At 43.4% G+C, this 22,626-nt stretch overlaps 1 protein-coding gene across 1 annotated transcript in view; it reads left to right on the forward strand.

Moving 5' to 3' along the window:
• The window catches only part of LOC130357905 (tetraspanin-18-like), a 44,938-nt gene that overhangs the window by 9,241 nt on the left and 13,071 nt on the right, over window positions 1-22,626 (forward strand). The window contains exons 3-5 of the mRNA XM_056560657.1: window positions 13,626-13,700; window positions 13,859-13,957; window positions 21,248-21,427. Coding sequence (XP_056416632.1) covers window positions 13,626-13,700; window positions 13,859-13,957; window positions 21,248-21,427 — 354 coding nt within the window. The remainder of the gene's footprint in view (window positions 1-13,625; window positions 13,701-13,858; window positions 13,958-21,247; window positions 21,428-22,626) is intronic.

The raw sequence follows: 22,626 nt of genomic DNA on the forward strand, positions 1-22,626 counted from the left end.
CAGGACCACAGAAGGCTGGCCCAAGCGGGAGCGCAAGCCCTGCGCCAGACCAGTAATGGCGGGCAAACGTGTGGGAGCCACGGCCGGCGGTGATTGCAGGAACCGCCGGATGCCTCCTGGCTGCAAATTCGGGAGCCAGGCAGGTACAGAAGGGGTCCGGGGTTTGCAGGAGGTGCTCCCCAATAAAGCCAGGTCACCGGGAGTTTCAATGCTTGTTTAGGGCTACGGGAGCGGGAGCTCTCCTACAGTGCGGCCATTCAGTAGCGCGTCCAAGATAACAAAAAACAATTACAAAAGGGCCATAGTAAAGAAGATAACAGGCTCATGATAGAGCCGTTTACTAATGCCCCTTCCTTATATCACAGGCTCAGGGTATTAGTCAGTGGCTCTATCATAAGCCTGGTTGTCCTAATCTTAAATTACAACTTTTGTAACATAATCATTGTAGTAGTAAAATCATCAACATGCATTTGGCTTTTTTACATGTTCATTTTTTTAAATGTGTTAGTTTCCTATATAATTGTCATTACATATTTATTAATTAGACATTATACCTTTTTATGAAGAAAAAAGGTAAATTCCAGCACAGCTGCATGCACGTAAAAATGTATTTATTAATTCTGGCTTCATATGGACATGAGTAACAACGGGAACAGACAATGGAGTGATGCGTTTCAGCGGACGTGTCCGCCTTAGTCATACTACATTTACAAATGATCCATCCGGACTATATAGGGGAGAAACTCCCCCCATGGCAGGTGAAAGCACCTGTCCCAGATAGATTGAATCTCCACCCACAGAGTCCAAGACTAACAAATATACAACAATGCTAGTATAAAACCATATATATGAAATACAGTGACCCCCCCGACCTACGATGGCCCCAACATACAATCATTTCATCATACGATGGCCTCTCAGAGGCCATCGCATGTTGAAGGCAGCACCAACATACGATGCTTTTGTATGTCGGGGGCATCGCATAAACGGCTATCCGGCAGCGCAGACTGCTTCAGCTGCCACCGGATAGCCGTTTACAGTGCCCCGTGTGGTGCGGTGACGATCACTTACCTGTCCTCTGGGCTCCGGCACATCCTCTTCGGGATCCTCTGCATCGTCTGCACTCTCCATCGTCGTCCTCACGTCGCTGCGCACGCTGTCCCGTCATCCAATAGGAGCAGCGTGCGTAGTGACGTGATGGCGGCGATGGAGAGCGAGGATGCCAGGGAAGCAGAGGCCTTGCCGGAGCGTCGGGGACACCCCGGGGGCGCGGCGACAGCGATGGAGGGCGACATACAGGGCAGCGGTGATGAGCGTGACGGTCCCGAGCGGCAGGGACACGTGAGTATAACCTCCAATACCAGTGGTCTTCAACCTGTGGACCTCCAGATGTTGCAAAACTACAACTCCCAGCATGCCCGGACAGCCGTTGGCTGTCCGGGCATGCTGGGTGTTGTAGTTTTGCAACATCTGGAGGTCCGCAGGTTGTAGACCACTGTTCTATACTTTACATTGCACGAATCCCTCAACATACGATGGTTTGAACAAACGTTGGTCCATTTGGAACGGATTACCATCGTATGTTGAGGGACCACTGTAGCTTTAAAAATAAAAACAAATGTCTATAAACAGATGCATTACACATATGTTGCAACAATGGTACATCCAGATATGTTGAAACTATCATAACTCTATATATATGGTTTCTGACATGTACCATAAAGCAACCATGTTAAAGGAGTATAACTGCAAACAAATATTTTGCGGTATATGTAGAAGCTATTAAAAAAGATATATGTGGCTTACTAATAGGGATTAGTGAATCAAAGCTGACAAACCCAAATTCATTACGAGTTTCATGAAATATTCGATTCGCAATAAATGCAAATATCGCCACGATTCTATTGCACAAATTTCTTAATTAAACTCCATTTACTGCGGCCCAGGTTCCAGGGCATCTAAAATGGCGGATCCACATGTCAGTACATGGGGCAAGGAACGCTGGGAAGGGGGGAAGGAAAGGCGGGAAGGGAAGTAGGCGGGATGACCCTGAATCACATGCAGGATGCAGCCAGTCACCCCTGTGGTGTCAAAGCCATACATATTCGGCAGCCATTTTGCGGCTCGTCATATCATTCATTACACTGCATAAAGATAGGACGGACATCGATGTGTGTGTATGTTACAGAGAAAAGCTCATTTCCGCAGCGTTTCACATCCTAGTCACATCAGCGTTCTGGTGGACAGAGAGCAGTGTTTTTTTCCACTGAAAAGGATTTTTACTGCAGCCATTAACCTCCCAGTCACTTTCTTCGGCATTGTATTACAAAGAGGGGCAGATAGCTGTGTGTTGCCTTATACATTTCAACAATCTGCCTCAACTTCATAAACCTTAGCAGAGGAGGCAGGAATAATTTTTCAGAGCAATTCTGTGTCTTTGTTCCTCAACAAATCATCCGCTGGGTATACTAGTCTGTAGATGGTATAATACACAGCAGTCCATTCCTAATAGTCTTTGACAGAGTGCAATTTTGTGTTTAGTACACACCTTTTGGTGCTGCAGCACTATTGTATACTGCTGGTGTTGTGCAAAAATACGTTTTTATTAAGCATACTGTACCACATTTTTCTGCCCTCATAAGTGCATACCACATACGTACATCTAAGTAGTGTACTATTTTGGACCTGCTAATCTGTCAAGGGCCTAGATACTGTGAAAGTCCAGGCAAAAGTAATCACTGGCTGGTGTTTTACAAAAATATGGAGTTTTTAATCGTACTGTAGCGCACTTTTCTGCCCTCATAAGTGCATACCACATACCTACATCTCTAAGTAGTGTACTATTTGTTACCTGCTAATCTGTTGCGGGCCTACATACTGTGAAAGTCCAGGGAAATCACCGGCCGGTGTTTTACAAAAATTTGTTTTTTAAGCATACTGTTCCGCATTTTTCTGCCCTCATAAGTGCATACCTGATACCACATACCTATATCTAAGTAGTGTACTATTTTGTACCTGCTAATCTGTCAAGGGCCTTCATACTATGAAAGTTCAGGCAAAAGTACTTACCGGCTGGTGTTATACTCAGATTATTTTTTAAGTGTACTGTAGCACATTTTTCTGCACTCATAAGTGCATACCACATACATATATCTAAGTAGTGTACTATTTTGCTGAGAAGCAAGTAGATCAAAATACAAATTGTGGATGTTCGACCTTGTCTGTTTTCTCTACTTGAATTCACATTGTGTTTTCTATCCCCCTTTTTTTGTTGTTGTTTTTACTTGGTCTGCCCTCTTCCCCTTCCCCTCAGCCCAGCCCTATATAAATTAGCAAAAAGCTGCACAGGGCTCCTTCCTTTCTGGCAGCCTCCCAGTCTGACTGGGAGCCCATGGTAAGTGAGCTTTTACACCATGTTCACACTGGTGTGGTGCTTTGCGGCATCCATTGCTGCCGTCGCACCATGTCTATGGGGTGGCTCAGCCCCCGGACTGGTCTGAGTGGCATTGGGGCTGCTCTGCCAGTGGGTCGTTCCCCCTGTGGGCACTGGTGTTGCGGCGGTGGTGGTAACTGCCCAGTGCTACGCCATTTTATGCTAGGGATGTTAGTGACCCACTCTAAATAGGTGGCCTTGACGTGGCGAGTGGGGTTGTACTTTTTGATCAAAATGTATACTAACAACCTGTTAGTTTTTGAATTTATGCAAGAAGCAAGTAGATCAAAATACAAATTGTGGATGTGCGACCATATCTGTTTTCTTTGCTTGAATTCACAGTGACCTATTTTGTACCTGTTAATCTACCAAGCGCCTATATACTGTGAAAGGACAGCTAAACGCACACACCTGCTGCTGTTCTAGACAAATACTGTTTTAAGGGTAGTGAAGCGTATTGTACTCCCCTGATATACGCAATAAGTATGTCAGGCAGAGTAGTGCCAGGATGTGCACAGTGGAGTGGCAGAGGCCTAAATTCATCCGGCACAGGCAGAGGTCGCAGCAGAGTAGGGGCGTGTAGCAGCCAGAGTCACAGCGAGAGGTCTGAGCTCCCGGTGTCAGCTAGCAGTTGTGTCTCGAACAGTAACCCAGCATCCGTGATTGATTGGTTCTTTCGGTCATCCACTTTACCCCAAGTGACATCCGATACCCCCAGTCAACAGTTGGTGGGTTCCTCAGACTCAACCCTCACTTGGCAGGCCCTCATGCTGCTGCTACCACCTCCAGGCTCTGTCATTGTGCTGCTCTATGGTCTCCTCATGCTAATGCTACGACCTCTAGGCTCTGTCATTGTGCCACCATATGGTCTCCTCATGATGATGCTGCCACCTCCAGGCTCTCTCATTGTGCTGCTCTATGGTCTCCTCATGTTAATGCAATCTCCTCCATGCTCTGTCATTGTGACACCATATGGTCCCCTCATACTAATGCTACCACCTCCAAGCTCTGTCATTGGGCCACCATATGGTCTCCTCATGTTGATGCTATCACCTCCAGGCACTGTCATTGTGCCACCCTATGGTCTCCTCACGTTGATGCTACCACCTCTAGGCTCTCAAATTGTGCTGCTCTATGGTCTCCACATGCTGATGCTGCCACCTCTAGGCTCTCTCACTGTGCTGCTCTACAGTCTCCTCATGCTGATGCTACCACCTCCATGCTCTGTCATTGTGCCACCATATGGCCTCCTCATGCTGATGCTACCACCTCCATGCTCTGTCATTGGGCCACCATATGGTCTCCTCATGCTGATGGTATCACCTCCAGGCACTGTCATTGTGCCACCATATGGTCTCCTCATGTTGATGCTACCACCTCTAGGCTCTCTAATTGTGCTGCTCTATGGTTCCTCATGCTGATGCTACCACCTCCAGGCTCTCTCATTGTGCTGCCATGGATACTGCAAAACATAATTAAGGTGCTGGTCCCCAGTTTAATAAATTCCTCTGCACTAGGGTGACTTTCAGGGCTACTGATGCTGCTGCTGCCACCTCCAGGCTGTCTCATTTGGCCACTATATGGTATCCTCATGCTTCAGCCACCTCCAGGCTGTGCCATTGGGACACTATATGGTCTCCTCATGCTTCAGCCAACTCCAGGCTGTGCCATTCAGCCACTATATGGTCTCTTCATGCTGCCACAAACTCCAGGCAGTCATTCAGCCACCTCCAGGATCTGTCATTGTGCTGCCATGTGACATGTGACTCCTTGTTAAATTTTGTCCTTTGTACCCACACTCCGGGGCCCAGGACACTAAAACTAGGGAGTTAAAATTTAAATTTTAAAATCCTCAATTTCAATTTCAAAATCTTAAATTTAAATTTCAAAATCTTAAATTTCTCATCATGCTTCTGTCAACTCCAGGTTGTGCCATTCAGACGCTATATGTTCTCCTCATGCTTCAGCCAACTCCAGGCTGGGCCATGCAGACACTATATGGTCTCCTTATGCTTCAGCCAACTCCAGGTTGTGCCATTCATACACTACATGGTATTTTCATGATTCAGCTACCTCCAGGTTGTGTCATTCAGCCAATATATAAGGTTTACTGATGCAAAATTTTAATGGTAGCACTAGTTACCATAAATCTTCAATTTAAATTTCAAAATTCATCTTGTAATCTTAGGGATTGTGAAGCCCTAGTGTCTACTCATGCTGCTGCCAGCTCCAGGCTGTGTCATTTAGCCACTATATGGTCTCCTCATCCTGCCAACACCTCCACGCTGTGTCATTCAGCCACTATATGGTCTCCTCATGCTGCCAACACATCCAGGCTATGTCATTTATCCAATACATGGTTTACTGATGCTTCAGTCACCTCCAGGCTGTGCCATTAATCCAATATATGGTTTACTGATACTTCAGCCACCTCCAGGCTGTGCCATTCATCCAATATAATTCCTATAGACCATCATAAGATGGCCCAATAAAGTACCCATTCTTCCCATACACTATCTATTATAATAAAAGTGCAATCTTTATTAATAGCTGTGCACGAAGGGTTAAATTAAAATCACAGGTGCCACATGGTGCCACATAAATCTTCCTCATCTGTATGAATATATATGCTGACCAATTGGTTCAGCCTATTGTTTGGAGTTCCCAGCTCTGGAAGGGCTGCAGTGCAATACAGATGCTGATCAGGAGTACTAGTGGCTACACGATTTTAAAAAAATTTACACTGCCCCCCCTCGACATGTTTCGCTGCAATGCGGCTTTATCAAGACGTAAGCGGGCAATTGCTAAAAAAAAAAGCCGGTCCTGGGGTTTATAAAAACTCCCACAGTGAGGTCACAGGAAAAGGAAAACCTTAACTTTTGCCTACAAACCAATCACTAGTTCTTTTGAAAAATGGACATTATTGCAAACCAATAAGCAAATAGGCACGTCATCAGAGATGAGGTCCAAAGAGAGTGGATGACACCTACATCAATCAGGTGAATTGAGACTCGGATTGGAGGATATAGAATGGATGATTGGATTGGCCTCTGATACAGAGGAGGAGTCATTTGCCTATTGGTTTGCAATAATGTCCATCTTTCAAAAGAACTAGTGATTGGTTTGTAGGCAAAAGTTAAGGTTTTCCTTTTCCTGTGACCTCACTGTGGGAGTTTTTATAAACCCCAGGACTGGCTTTTTTTAGCCATTGCCCGCTTACCTCTTGATAAAGCCGCATCGGGGCGAGACATGTCAAGGGGGGCAGTGTAAAAGGTTTTAAAATTGTGTAGCCACTAGTACTCCTGATCAGCATCTGGATTGCACTGCAGGCCTTCCAGAGCTGGGAACTCCAAACAATAGGCTGAACCAGTTGGTCAGCATATATATTCATACAGATAAGGAAGATTTATGTGGCACCTGTGATTTTAATTTAACCCTTCGTGCGCAACTATTAATAAAGATTGCACTTTTATTATAATAGATAGTGTATGGGAAGAATGGGTACTTTATTGGGCCATCTTATGATGGTCTATAGGAAATAATTTTGAAAATTAACCCTCCATACACTGGTCTCTCGTTTTTTGGTATAATATTCATCCAATGTATGGTCTACTGTTGCTTCATCCAGCTCCAGTCTGTTTCATTCAGCAACTACACTGATTATCTTTAGTGATGCTGCTGGGCCTAGGACATTGCCTATATATGTTTATGGTACCATACATCTTCAATGGAAATTTCAAAATTCATCATTTAATCTTAGTGGTTGTGAAGCCCTCTTGTGTACTCATGCTGCTGCCAGCTCTAGTCTGTGTCATTCAGCAACTACATGTTTTAGTGATGCTGCTGGGCCTAGGACATTACCTATATATGTTTATGGTAGCACTAGGTACCAAACATCTTCAATGGAAATTTAAAAAATTCATCATTTAATCTTAGGGGATGTGAAGCCCACTTGTGTACTCATGCTGCTGTCAGCTCTCGTCTGTGGAATTCAGCAACTACATGCTTTAGTGATGCTTCTGGGCCTAGGACATTACATAAATACCGTATTTATCGGCATATAACACGCACCCCAATTTTAACAGGGAAATTTAAGTACAAAAAAAAAGTTAAATAAATGACTTGGACTAAATGCCACATCATCCCCCCAACTTTGTTTTCTTCTGCACCTCAGTTGGGTCCCGTCCCCTCCAGTGCCACATCATTTCTTCCCTTTTATCAGTCCCTGTGCCACATTTACCCCTCTCATCGCCACCCCCCATGTCTCATCTTCCCCCCATGTCTCATCATTTCTCCCTGCCATAGACCACCAGTAGCCATACAGACATTAAGCCTTTAGTGCCTCCCCCCACCATAATTTCCCCCTGTCTCATCATGCCCCCATCATTCTGCCCCCTCATCATTTCCCCCTGTCTCATCATCCCCACACCCTGTCTCATCATCCCCACACCCGGTCTCATCATCCCCCCATCATGTTCCTCCTATGCTATTCTTCCCCTTCCTCATCATTCCCCCCTTTCCCAATGCTTTTCATAGTTTTTTTTATTTTCCTTACCTGGCTGCGCTTCGGCAGGCCAGGTCAGGCGAGGGGTCTTGAGGGCTGTGGTCAGTGAAGCAGATGAATGACGTCCTCTGCCGGCTTCTCTGCGCGGCATCAGTGACGTCACTTTTCATTTCCTGCAACCGCCGCGAGTCAGAGTTCAGAGTGTGGCAACTACAGGAAATGAAATGTTATGTCTCTGATGCTGTGCAGAGAAGCTGGCAGAGCACGTCATTCATTTGCTTCATGACCACACAGCCAGCCAGACCCCCGTCTGACCTGGCCTGCCGAAGCGCAGCCAGTTAAGGAAAATAAAAAAACTATGAAAAGCAGGGAAAAGGGGGAATGATGAGGGAGGAGGAGGTAAGAAAAATTTTAAGCAGAGCAGGGAGGAGACGCCACTGGTCACTGATTTAAAGTGGCCACGACCGTGCTGCTAATACTTCACAAGCTGCTGCGGCCACTTTAAATCAGTGACCAGAAGATTTATCGGCGTATAACACAGGCAGGCTTTTTGCCTTAAATTTCAGTTTTAAAAGTGCGTGTTATACGCCGATAAATACGGTGTGTGTATATATATATATATATATATATATATATATATATATTTTTTTTTTTTTTTTTTTTTTATAGTAGCACTAGGTACCATACATGTTCAATGGAAATTTCAAAATTCATCTTTTATTCTTGGAGATTGTGAGGCCCTATTGTCTCCTCATCTGCCACCAACTCCAGGCTGTGCCATTTAGCCACTATTTGGTCTCATCATGCTGCCACAAACTCCAGGCTGTGCCATTCAGCCACTATATGGTCTCATCATTCTGCCACAAACTCCAGGCTATGCAATTAAAATACTATATGGTCTCCTCATGCTTCAGCCACCACCAGGCTGTGCCATTCAGCCACTATATGGTCTCCTCATGCTTCAACCACCTCCAGGCTGTGTCATTCACCCAATACATGGTTTACTGATGCTGCTGGGCCTGGACCTAAAAAATTTTATGGTTGCACTAGCTACCATAAATCTTCAACTTAAATGTCAAATTTCATCTTTTAATCTTAGGGATTGTGAAGCCCTAGTGTCTAGTCATGCTACTGCCAGCTCCAGGCTGTGTCATTCAGCCACTGTATGGTCTCCTCATGCTGCCAACAACTCCACACTGTGTCATTCAGCCACTATATGGTCTCCTCATGCTGCCAATAGTGATGAGCGGCATCGCCCATATTCAAATTTATGATATTCCGTGAATATATAGACGAATATTCGTCCTATATTCACAAATTTCGCATATTTATTATATGTGAATATTCGCATAATCGCGTATTTGAGGAAGACACCAGTGAGGGGGTGGGCAACTTTAGTATTGTTTGCTAGGGATGTTGTTGATAACCTCTGACAAGTGTACTTGCATCATTCTAATTGGCCCACAAGTGAAAAGAATGAATAAGCAAATATTCGCTATTTCGAATATATAGTGAATACATTCGCAATATTCGAAAATTCATGAATTTATGATATTCGCTATAAAAATCCTCATGCTGCCAACACCTCCACTCTGTGTCATTCAGCCACTATATGGTCTTCTCATGCTGCCAACATTTCCACGCTGTGTCATTTAGCCACTATATGGTCTCCTTATGCTGCCAACACCTCCAGGCTGTGTCATTCAGCCACTATATTGTCTCCTCATACTGATGCCAACTCCAGGCTCTGCCATTGTGCCGCTCTGCAGCAGTGATTCTAATAGCGATGCCTGTAATATGTCGTCATACTGAATAACAGTATTATTTCACTACCCCAGCACACATTATATGCGTGTTAGTACAATGTGTTCTACACCCCTATTGAGGCTCTCTGTAGGCCAGAAATAGCCGTTATTAAAATAGATACGCCACAACTAAATTCTACCTGAAACTAATTTTTTCAGAAAATTTGGTGAATCGGCAGGAAAGGGGAAAATCCAGGACTAAAACAGACTGAACAACAGAACTATTCCTCAAATTAGTATATGTTATTAAATATTTCCAATTATTAAAAATTTCTGATAGTTCTCATTTTCAACTATAGTGCAGTTATACAAAAAAGGGGGAACATGTAGGGTAGTGCAAGAAAAAAGATCATTCTATGAGACATAATTATGCATCTAAAAGTGCAAAATAACGTCATGTCTCCTTTTCATCCCCATAGGGTGTCGAGTACCAAGCCGCATAATCCATAAGACCTCCCAGTCTAATCATTTTTGTCTATGATCTCCCCCCTACAAGGATACACTTTGAAAGCTGCCATGATGATAGTCAGCACAGTGCTTGCTGATAATGGATACTTGCCGGGAGTTAAAATGTGGGATGTCGGACAGATGTTTTTGTATCCCAACTTCGTATCCTAATTCCTCCTCCATGCTCACGTTATCTGGAGCAGTCAACACCCGTGCGTCATCACAAACGCTGGGCGGGGAGGAAGCATAACAGGTCCACAGCGCGAGGCAAGACAGAGGAGGTGACAACTGTGCCCATGTTTAATCTGTCTGTCAAAACCCTCTCCTCCTCTGAAATCTCTGTCCTTTCTAGAGGATTGACGTTCTCCCCCAGTTGCAGATTTGATCTATTTAAAACATTACTGGATGTAAATACATTTGTGAGAAATGTCACCATTAGCAAACATTTTTTGGACATTGATAGGAGTAATGGTAATGTGGATACTGGACTACATGTGGGGGACAGGGATTATAGTGGAGATGATGTTGATTTAAATACAAATGAATTGCAATTGAATAACTTTTGGGGTACTCATTTACAGACCTCAGGGCGCTCTGAGCTCCAACAGCTACAAAATATGGATCCTGTATTAAACATACCAGAGTTTCAGGTTACAAATGTAGCATTTTATCCCATCATGTCTAAGAATCCGGTGCTCGACTGCTAGTTACATTATCTAGGACTTCTAAGTCAAACAGAAGGAACTTGTCTGTGAGTGAGAGTAGAGCCTTAATCAACCTAGAAAAAGCAGACACTATCATCGTCCGCCAGGCGGACAAAGGAGGTGCGGTAGTGGTGTTAGACCAAGGCCTGCATCAGAGCCAGAATTTGGCCATTCTATCAGATGTCAGAACATACAGGCCCTTGGGATGGGACCTAAAACCTGTGTTTAGATCTGTGATGTAGAGCCTTGTGGATTTGGGGGTGGAGAATGGCTACCTGAGTGTGAAAAAACGTGACTACGTTATGATACAGTGTCCTCAGGTGGCTATTTTCCACTCCCTTCCTAAGGTGCATAAAATTATTTTTCCACCTCCTATGTGACCTATAGTCGCAGGTATCTCATGCCTTAACGAACGTCTGTGTGCATGGGTAGATAATATGCTCCAACCTCTAATAGGCAATATGCCGGATTATCTTAAGGACACAACCCATGTATTGGCCATGATGGAACACATCACATGGCACCAGACTTTGTTTGGGTAATGGCAGATGTCACTTACTTATATGTCGAATAGTTTCTCTGAACTTATTCCTCTTATCCAGTTGATTTGCAGGAATATATTATATTATTGGTTGAATAATATTTCTTTATGTTTGACAGTAAATTCTTCCTGCAAACAACTGGAGCGTCTATGGGGGCGAAGTGCTCCCCCTCTCTTACTAACATTTACATGTGTTGGTGGGAGAGGGGGACACTCTTCGCCCCCACAAATTCACTTGCCACCAGCATCCAATGGTATGGCTGCTACATCGACAACCTCATATTTACATGGGAGTCAGATGTAGTGGCAATATCGGATTTCACCTGTTATCTGAATGATAATTACCTTAGTCTTCTGTTTACAGTAACTTATGATTTACAGGTTATGCCCTATTTGGATTTTAAACTTGGGGGAGACGTTGCGTCGGGGAAAGTAATTACTACCACTTACTCCATACTCCATGCGCCATCCTGTCATCCCCCCCACGTGGTCAAAAATCTGGCTGTGGGGGAGATGATTAGGGCCTGACGCAATTGCTCCCTCAATCAGGACTTTGAATGTGAGGCTAATAACACCGCCTCATGTTCGGAACATAGAGGATATGGTTTGTGTCATATTAGACGAGTTATAGATATAGCAAGTCAAAAAGAACGTAACATCCTCTTATCTGGTGGTAAAAGCAAAAATAGAAATAAAGAGAAAGCCTTGCATGAGAATCATCCCTTAGTATTTTCTACAGAGTACAGTGATGATTTTAATGATGTGCGGAAGATTGTGAGAAAATACATCACTATGATTAGTAGTCATTCTGCCTATGCTAAGGTCTTTCAAAAGGGTTTTTTATGTGTGTCAAGACGAGCCCCCACGATAGCTACAAAAATATCCCCTAGTCTTTTCTCTAGTGCTAGCCCTAGTAAGCCTACATGGCTTACGCATGTAGGATAATATAAGTGTGGGCAGACGAGGTGCATTTGTTGTACAGTGATGACTAATGGTACTGAGTTTGTTTCAACAGCTAATGGTGAGAAGTTTAAAATGAGACAATTTGTTAACTGTAATACTACCTATGTGGTATACCTGGTTACGTGCCGGGAGTGTAAAATCCAATATGTTGGATGCACCACAAATGCTCTAAAAGCTAGGATACGAAAACATCTGTCTAACATCCCACATTTTAACTCCCGGCACGTATCCATGGTCAGCAAGCACTGTGCTGACTATCATCATGGCAGCTTTCAAAGTCTATCCTTGCAGGGGATAGAGAGGGTAAATGCCCCTATTACGGTAGGGAGATCAAAGACAAAAATTATTAGACCAGGAGGTCTTTTGAATTATGCTGCTTGGTACTTGACACCCTATGGGGATGTACATGAGACAGGACTTTATTTTGCACTATTAGATGCGTATATATGTCTCATAGAATGATCTTGTTTCCTGTTTTCCCCCTATATGCTCCCCCTTTTTGATATATACATACGACTAAATGCACTACAGTCGAAAATGAGAACTATCAGTAATTTTTCATTTTTAATAATTGGAAATATTTAATAACATATAATCATTTGAGGAATAGTTTCTGTTCTTTTTGTTCATCTGTGTTGCTGTATTTGTTTGTTAGTAAGCTACATGTATATTTATTAATTGCTTCTACATATACCACAAAACATTTGCTTCCAGTTATACTCCTTTAACATGGTTGCTTTATGGTTCATGTCAGAAACCATATGTTTATAGAGTTATGATAGTTTTTTTTAATTAATTGGTTTCAACATATGTGTAATGCATCTGTTGCTAGACATTTGATTTGATTTTTAAAGCTATTTCATATGTATGGTTTCATATTTGCATTGTCCTATATTTGTTAGTCTTTGACTCTGTTGGTGGAGATTCAATCTATCTGGGACAGGTGCTTTCACCTGCCGTGGGTGGAGTTTCTCCCCTATATAGTCCGGATGGATGATTTGCAAATGTAGTATGTATAAGGCGGACACTTCCGCTGAAATGCGTCACTCCATTGTCTGTTCCTGTTGTTAATGATGTCCATACAAAGCCAGAATAAAGAATGTGCATGCCGCTGTGGTCGACTTTACCTTTTTTCTTCAGTTTCCAAGACGTTTGGTCCACACGTGACACAGCTGACGAGGTGGTGAGCTGGACTTATTTGCATTATTATACCTTTTATATCTTACAGTTCTTTATACTTATTTTGCTCTTCTTCACTGTGGAACTTGTTGGAGTTATTTTCGCCTTGACCTATCAGAAAATGGTAAGTACCGTAGCCATGCACAATTTGAGAGAAGTTTTTGTCCGCAATAGAAACAGTTTGTACGCAATATAAATTTGTTTAATTTTTGTCACATGAAGTAAATACTTACATTGAGTTACTCAAATACCTTCCTCTAACAATGGCTACCTCTTTTTCAGATTAAGGAAGAACATTTTCTGCTAGAGTTACAGCAGTATTACAAAGGAGACAATTCTTCTGAAGTTTTCAGCCAGTCCTGGAACAGCATTATGATTGCGGTAATATTTGCTGAGGGCTGTTTTTTAGGTTAATTACAACAAATGCCAACAAAAAATAAAGTCCATTGTAAAATTAAGATTCCTCATTGGATTGTAACATTTTCCAATATACCTTCTCTATCAACTTCTTATGGTTGTTAAGATTTAATCCTGATTCATTCAAAAGAAACCTCCACTGTTGACTTCAATCAGTCAATCAGTCCTGGTCAGGTGATGGACACTCAGTATTGTCAACTAATAAGCCATGTTTCTGTGTATTCATCTCATTAACAGGACAGATTTTGATGCACTTAAATTAAAGAAAAAAATCTTGAAAATTGTTAGGAATATATATATATATATATATATATATATAAATATATATATATAGCAAAATCTGTAGTTGCAGTATCTTGTAATACCTTTTTTATTGGACTAACAAGATTTTGTAGAGACAAGCTTTCGGGATTCCTCTCTTTATCAAGTCATAAGCATTTCTGAGCTCACAAGGGGAAAACACACGTTCTATCTCACAAAATATGCAGGGGTGGAGAATAGACATTAAGTTGGGCCATAAATTGTATAGCTATAGGACGATAGACTACAGATAAGGATGAGGGGGGGGGGGGGGAGGGGGGGGGGGCTGGAGAGCAGAGGTGAGAATGGTGGTTGCACAAATTCTGAGGCCTCCCACAACAACAAGACATACAACATCAAGGGACAATACTCCTGCACCACAGAGAATGTAGTCTACATGATACAATGCACCAAGTGTGACCTGGGATGTTACATTGGTGAGACCAGCCAGCCACTCAATAAAAGGATGAACCTCCACAGATCGTCCATCAACAACCATAGAGAAAAGGACTATTGCACCCCAGTTGGACACCATTTCACCCAAACAGGTCACTCCCTACAGGACCTCAAAATCAAGATCCTGAAAGGAAACTTCAAGAACACCCAGGAAAGAAAGACATTTGAAGCCAAAATGATAGTTTTTTATGACTCCAAGAACAGAGGACTTAATGTGGATTTAAGCTTCTTATCCCATTATCAAAATTTCCTATAACCTTTGCTAAACTGTCTTCCCTCTCCCTGCTCTAACACCATTACACCCCTGCTCCCCCTCCCCTGTCTAAGTCTTATCTTCAGTCTATGGCTCTGTAGTAAAATTGTCCTTTCTCCTCTGTCCAGCGTAACCACCATTCTCACCTCTGTTCTCCAGCCCCCCCCCCCCCATCCTTATCTGTAGTCTATCGTCTTATAGCTATACAATTTATGGCCCAACTTAATGTCCATTCTCCACATATGATGTTTTAACCCCTGCATATTTTGCGAGATAGAACGTGTGTTTTCCCCTTGTGAGCTCAGAAATGCTTATGACATGATAAAGGGAGGAATCCCGAAAGCTTGTCTCTACAAAATCTTGTTATTCCAATAAAAAAGGTATTACAAGATACTGCAACTACCGATGATTTTGCTTTTTGCATCACTGGACTAATACGGCTACTCCTAACTACTCTCTCTCTCTCTCTCTCTCTCTCTCTCTCTCTCTCTCTATATATATATATATATATATATATATATATCAAAATGTTACTCAGCCAGCAAATTTTCATTTTTTTAAATCAAAGTGTCATTTTTTGTTAAAAAGAAAATACAAATAAAAATAAAATGCATAAAACAAAAACACTACAGGCAGCCATTAGCTAAGAGATAGGTATCATTTCATTTATCTATAAGCTATCTGCCAATGTCTGCAGCTCTGAGCATGATATGCAGCAGATTTCCATTAACCCCTTAAGGACTGAGCCCTTTTTTGCAATTCTGACCACTGTCACTTTATGCATTAATAACTCTGGAATGCTTTTACAATTTATTCTGATTCCGAGATATTTTTTTCGTGGCATATCCTACTTTAACAGGATACTAGTGGTACATTTTCGCTGTTACTTGCATCCTTTCTTGGTGAACGTTTTTGAAAATTTAGCATTTTTCAAACATTGAAACACTCTGCTTGCAAGGAAAATGGATATTCCAAATAAATTATATATTGATTCACATATACAATATGTCTACTTTATGTTGGCATCATAAAGTTGACATGTTTTTACTTTTGGAAGACATCAGAGGGCTTCAAAGTTCAGCAGCAATTTTCCAATTTTTTGCAAAATTTTCAAAATCGGGATTTTTCAGGGTCCAGTTCAGTTTTAAGTGGATTTGAAGGGCTTTCATGTTTGAAATACCCCATAAATTATCCCATTATAAAAACTGCACCCCCTCAAAGTATTCAAAATGACATTCAGAAAGTTTGTCAACCCTTTAGGTGTTTCACAGAAATAGCAACAAAGTGAAGGAGAAAATTCAAAATCTTCATTTTTTACACTCGCATGTTCTTTTAGAGCCATTTTTTTTTTTTACATTTTTACAAGGGGTAAAAGGAGAGAAATCCCCCCAAAATTTGTAACCCTATTTCTCTCAAGTAAGGAAATGCCTCATATGTGGATGTAAAGTGCTCCGTGGGTGAACGATGGGGCTCAAAAGGGAGGGAGCGACAATGGGATTTTGGAGAGTGAATTTTGCTCAAATGGTTTTTGGGGGCATGTCGCATTTAGGAAGCCCCTATGGTGCCAGAACAGCAAAGGGAAAACCCACATGGCATACTATTTTGTAAACTACACCCCTCAAGGAACGTAAAAAGGGCCTTAACAGTGAGCCTTAACACTCCACAGGTGTTTGACGACTTTTCGTTAAAGTCGGATGTCTAAATGAAAAAAAAAATGTTTTCACTAAAATGCGTTTTTCCCCAAAATTTCACATTTTTACAATGCACAAAGATCCACAACTGTGGGTATGAAAAGGCTCCAATCGGCGCTTCTCCCGGGATTTCCAGGAATATCAGTGTAGCAAGGAACACTCGGATAATCGAGCGATGGAAGGACAATAAAATTTATTCACATAAAAAAGCGCTAGGACAAGCGCTTTTTTATGTGAATAAATTTTATTGTCCTTCCATCACTCGATTATCCGAGTGTTCTTTGCAACACTGATATTCCCGGAAATCCTGGGAGAAGCGCCGATTGGAGCCTTTTCATATCCACAGTTGTGGATCTTTGTGCATTCTACCTGACCGACCTGAGACCTACTCCGGATGGGAGAGCTCCTGGCTGCACCCCGGCTAACTACCCTGATAACAGGCGAGAGGCTACTAAAGGTGTTGCACTCTCAGTGCAACACTCCCAGGTGAGCAGACTGTGATTACCCCACATTCCTCCTCCATTCTACCAGAATAACGGCACATTGCTGCTCACTTTTGTCTGTCTTTTTTTCCTCCATATAACATTTTTACAAGTGGTAATAGGAGAAAATGCCCCCACAAAATTTGTAACCCCATTTCATCTGAGTATGGAAATACCCCATGTGTGGACGTCAAGTACTCTGCTGGAGCACTACAATGCTCAGAGGAGAAGGAGCCACATTTGTCTTTTGGAAAGCAAATTTAGTGGAAATGGTTTTTAGGGGGCATGTCACATTTAGGAAGCCCCTATGGTGCCAGAACAGAAAAAAAAAACACATGGCACACTATTTTGGAAACTACACCCCTTGAGGAACATAACAAGGGGTACAGTGAGCCTTAACCCCCCCCCCCCCAAACAGGTGCTTGATGACTTTTCGTTAAAGTTGGATGTGTAAATGAAAAAAAAATTCATAAAAATGCAGTTTTTTCCCCAAATTTTACATTTTTACAAGGGGTAATAGGAGAAAATGCCCCCCAAAATTTGTAACCCCATTTCTTCTGAGTATGGAAATACACCATGTGTGGACGTCAAGTGCTCTGCTGCCGCACTACAAGCTCAGAAGAGAAGGAGCGCCATTGGGCTTTTGGAGAATTTGTTTGGAATGGAAGTCAGTGGCCATGAGCATTTACAAAGCCCCCCGTGGTGCCAGAACAGTGGATGCCCCCACATTTGACCCCATTTTGGAAATTACACCCCTCACAGAATTGAATAAGGGGTGCAGTGAGCATTTACACCCCACTGGCATTTGACAGATTTTTGAAACAGTGGGCTGTGCAAATTTTTCATTTACATGAACCACTGTTCCAAAAACCTGTCAGAAACCTGTGGGGCATAAATGCTCACTGCACCCCTTATTGCATTCCATGAGGTGTGTAGTTTCCAAAATGGGCTTACATGTGGGGTTGGGGGTCCATTGTTCCGGCACTATGAGGGCTTTGTAAACACACTTGGCCTTCAATTCCGGCCAAATTTTCTCTCCAAAAGCCCAATGGTGCTCCTTCTCTTCTGAGCATTGTAGTTAGCCCACAGAGCACTTTACATCCACAAATGGGGTATGTTCTTACTCAGAAGAAATGGGGTTACAAAGTTTTTGGGGCTTTTTTTCCTATTTTCCCTTGTGAAAAAGAAAAATTTAGGGTAACACCAGCATTTTAGTAAAAAAAAAAAGGTTAATTTTTTTATTTTTCCATCCAACTTTAACGAAAATTTGTCAAACAGCTTTGGGGTGTTAAGGCTCACTATGCCCCTCGTTATGTTCCAGGGATGTAGGGGTATAGTTTCCAAAATGGGGTCACACCGGGTATTAATTTTTTTGTGTTTATGTCAGAACCACTGTAAAGTCAGCCACCCCTGTGCAAATCACCAATTTAGGCCTCAAATTTAGATAGTGCGCTCTCTGGGTTTTAGTAGTTTAATTGCTTTATTTTTGTCATTTATTGCCACTATTTTTATTCATCCATATTAGTTTTCTTTTATTTCTGCACCTTTTATTCCCATAAGGTATATACATTTTACAGTGAGAATTGAAGATATAGTCTCCCATTTAGTCTCCCAGTGAAGAGTAAAATTCCAGAAAATGTGCACAAAATTTATGAAATACCCTGCGACCATTTAATACATTTGGTGCTCCTACACATTACCAGAACACAAAAAAAAGGTGTAGAAAAATGCTTCACTTACATATACAATGATAAATGCCCCCCCCCCCCCCATAGATTTATGCAGAAAAAAGGTTGTATTTGACTGATAGCTGAAGAAAGAGGCAACTGCAGACTTCCCCGGCTTATAACTCCTGATAAGGTGCAATCACATTTTTGACATGTCTGGTTAAAGGGGTACTCCACCGCTAGACATGTTATCCCCTATCCCAGTGATGGCAAACCTATGGCACGCGTGCCACAGGTGGCACGCCGAGCCCCCTCTGTGGGCACGCGACCATAGTTCGCCATCTGACCAAATCTGGCAATTACTTGGTTAACCGGTCACCGGCTCATGCAGCAGCTCGGCCTGGCTTCCCATGGTGGCTCTGCCCATCATCACATGGCGGCTCGGCACAGCATTTCACTTTCACAGCCCTGCGGTGGATGCCGGCTCCCCTACAGTGCGCCGGGCTGTGGCTTTCTCCCAGCAGTGCTTAGCGCTGGCAGGAAGTCACTTCCTCCCAGCGCTCTATGGTAAAGCAGGAGCCGCGTGGGAGGAAGTAACAGATTGCAGGCACCTAAAATGGGGAGGTAGAATTAAGATTATTCCTCCCCATTTCATATTCAAATATTTAATAATGACAAGGAGAGGATAAGTTGTATGAAGGGAATGGGCAGTATGAGGGGGAACATGGGACTGTATGAGGGGGGGGGACATGGACTGTATGAGGGGAACATGGGCTGTATGAGGGGGGGACAGGGGCCGTATCAGGGGGATGGAGTGTATGAGGGGGAACATGGGCTGTATGAGGGGGGGACAGGGAGTGTATAAGGGGGAACATGGGACTGTATGAGGGGGAACATGGGACTGTATGAAGGGGGGACAGGGAGTGTATGAGGGGGGGGGGACAGGGACTGTATGAGGGGGAACTTGGGTTGTATGAGGGGGGATAGGGAGTGTATGAGGGGGAACATGGGCTGTATGAGGGGGGGCAGGGACTGTATGAGGGGGGACAGTGGCTGTATGAGGGGGAACAGTGGCTGCATGAGGGGGGACAGTGGCTGTATGAGGGGGGACAGTGGCTGTATGAGAGGGGGACAGTGGCTGTGTGAGAGGGGGACAGTGGCTGTATGAGAGGGGGACAGTGGCTGTATGAGGGGGGACAGTGGCTGTATGAGAGGGGGACAGTGGCTGTATGAGAGGGGGACAGTGGCTGTATGAGAGGGGGACAGTGGCTGTATGAGGGGGGACAGGGGCAGTAAGAGGGGGGAACATGGGCTACATTAATTTCATATAGCAGTACCCCTCATATAGCTGGTGCCTCTCCTATAGTCTATTTTCCCCATCATATGACTGTGTCCTCCCCCTCCTTCTCCAAAGGTAAGAAGAAGAGAGGAGGGGGGGGGGGGGTAGCTGTTAAAAAATAAATAAATGAGCATTTCTAAATTTATTAAAAATAAATAACCTGCAGCACCCCTAACCCCCCCCCCCCCACACACACACAGCACCTACCCCACACAGCACCCCATCCCCCCACACACCTACATAAACACAGCATATCCCCACACAGCACCCCTCAAACACACAGCACAATTGTTGTGTTCTCCTTTTAAAACAAAAGATGTTAATTAGTTATGACAACTGTATGAGTTGTTTTTTCTAAACTCAAACCTCAGTATTCGGATTTATATTGCTGCGCTGGCACTTTGAGGGAAAAAAGTTGGTGTGCATTACGTTTTGGGCATTCGGGCTCAAAAAGGTTCGCCATCACTGCCCTATCCAAAGTATCTCCGCCTCAGCACTCCTATCATCTGGTGCACAGAGCGAACGCCGCTCCATGCCGGATGACTGGTGATCACAGGCATCACGCCCCCTTCGTTCGTGTTTATTGGAGGAGGCTTGATGGCTGTTTACTAGCCGATATGCCCCCTCCCATAGACATGAATGGAGGGGGCGTGATGCCACAATCACGGAAGCCCCATGCTTTGGTAAATGTAACACTGCAGCGCGGGCATGGAGATCATGGGGGGGGGGGGTCCCAGCGTCCGGGTCCCCCATGATCAGGCATGTTATCCCCTATCCTTTCGATAAGGGAAAACATGTCTAGAGGCGGAGTACCCCTTTAAGGTTGGCATGCGGGATAGGTGAACTCAGACTACATCTCAACGCAACTGATGCCATAACTGATGACAATGTGCTTCAGTTGTATGGATACCGACTTTTCATGCGACAAATTTAGCCCCAAAAAAGCAGCTCAAATGGTCTAATAAATTCCTCTCAAAATGTTTATTCAAAAATCTAATAAAACACTGTAAGAATAGGCACAGAATTGTATGTGTAATATTTTTTTTTGTATTCTTACCTGGTTTAGATGTCCTGTTGCGGTATATCTGGATTAAATGACTTTGATAACAGATCCCACTTCCACCACTTGTATCCATTTGCACCATGGCCAGAAGCATGCTGCAAGCGTGACAACCCAGTTTTATCTGGAATCATAAAGGACAAACGGAAGTGCATGGAGAACACTCCAGACTACACTAATAATCAGGTATAAAACAAATAATAACTACCACTATTTTTGCACAAATTGACCAGACCTAAACATATATAGTATCAGCTACACTTTGACAGATCCTTTGTTGATGACTAGGGATGGGCGAATTTTTCAAACATTCGATTCGGTCGATTCCACAAAATTTCCCCCAAAATTTGGTTCGATCCGCTGTTCGTTCCGCGATTCACTCCGTGATTCGCTATTATAAACTGCTATTTCCAGGCTACATAGAGCCTCAATAGGGGTGTAGAACACTTTGCCTTGCCGTAACACGCATAGGGAGTGTGCTGGGGTAATGAAATAATACTCTTATTCAGTATGACATGCAGATTACAGGCATCACTATTAGAATCACTGCCTGTATTCAACGTATGACTAAGAGCGCTTGGCGCTTGAAAACAACTTCTGTTGTTCCTGACCATGTCCTTTGAATAAAGATGGTTTTATTGCATATAGACCTGGATTCTATTCTACGTTTTTCCTAACTGCCGTGGAGCGGCACAATGACAGAGTCTGGCTGCACTATGGTTTCTTGCAGTCTTTGAATGGGGACTGCTTCCTGTGATGATCTCAATTGGCAGACTATGAAACAATTTCTAAACTCTCCCTGCCTGCCTGCAGTGGTGTGGGCTTGAGGTCACTGAATTTCCCCGGTGCTGATCTGTAGTGTCATCAGTAACGCTGATTAGTGACCACACAGTGTCTGCTCTCTCTCTAGCCAGAACGAATGCGGGCTTGAGGTGAATGCATTTGCCGCTGTAAAGATATGTATTGTCAGTAACGGTGATTAGTGAGCACACACAGTCTCTGCTCTCTCAGCAAAACATCTTCGGCAATGACTACCGAACATATAGGGCTGTGACATCACAGGGCGTGCTGGCTGCTGATAGGCTGACAGCCGCCATGCGATTCAGGGTGATCCCACTTACCCGCCTTCCCAGACTTCCTTGCCCCATGTCCTCACATGTGTAGCTGCCATTTTAGCCCCCTGGCCCGCACAAAATGTAGTGAATGAAGCGATTTGTTACCACGAAGCGCAAGGAGATTTGGATTAGTTCAGATAAAAAATTTTCATAAAATTCGGAACAAATTCGACTTCGTCAGCTTCGATGCGCCCATCTCAATTCATGACGTTTGGTCTTCCAGCATTTCCTGGTATGCTATATGATGCAGCATATGATGCTCCTCATAAT

The sequence above is a fragment of the Hyla sarda genome, chromosome 2, assembly GCF_029499605.1.
Source record: "Hyla sarda isolate aHylSar1 chromosome 2, aHylSar1.hap1, whole genome shotgun sequence".
In the NCBI taxonomy this organism is placed as follows: domain Eukaryota; kingdom Metazoa; phylum Chordata; class Amphibia; order Anura; family Hylidae; genus Hyla; species Hyla sarda.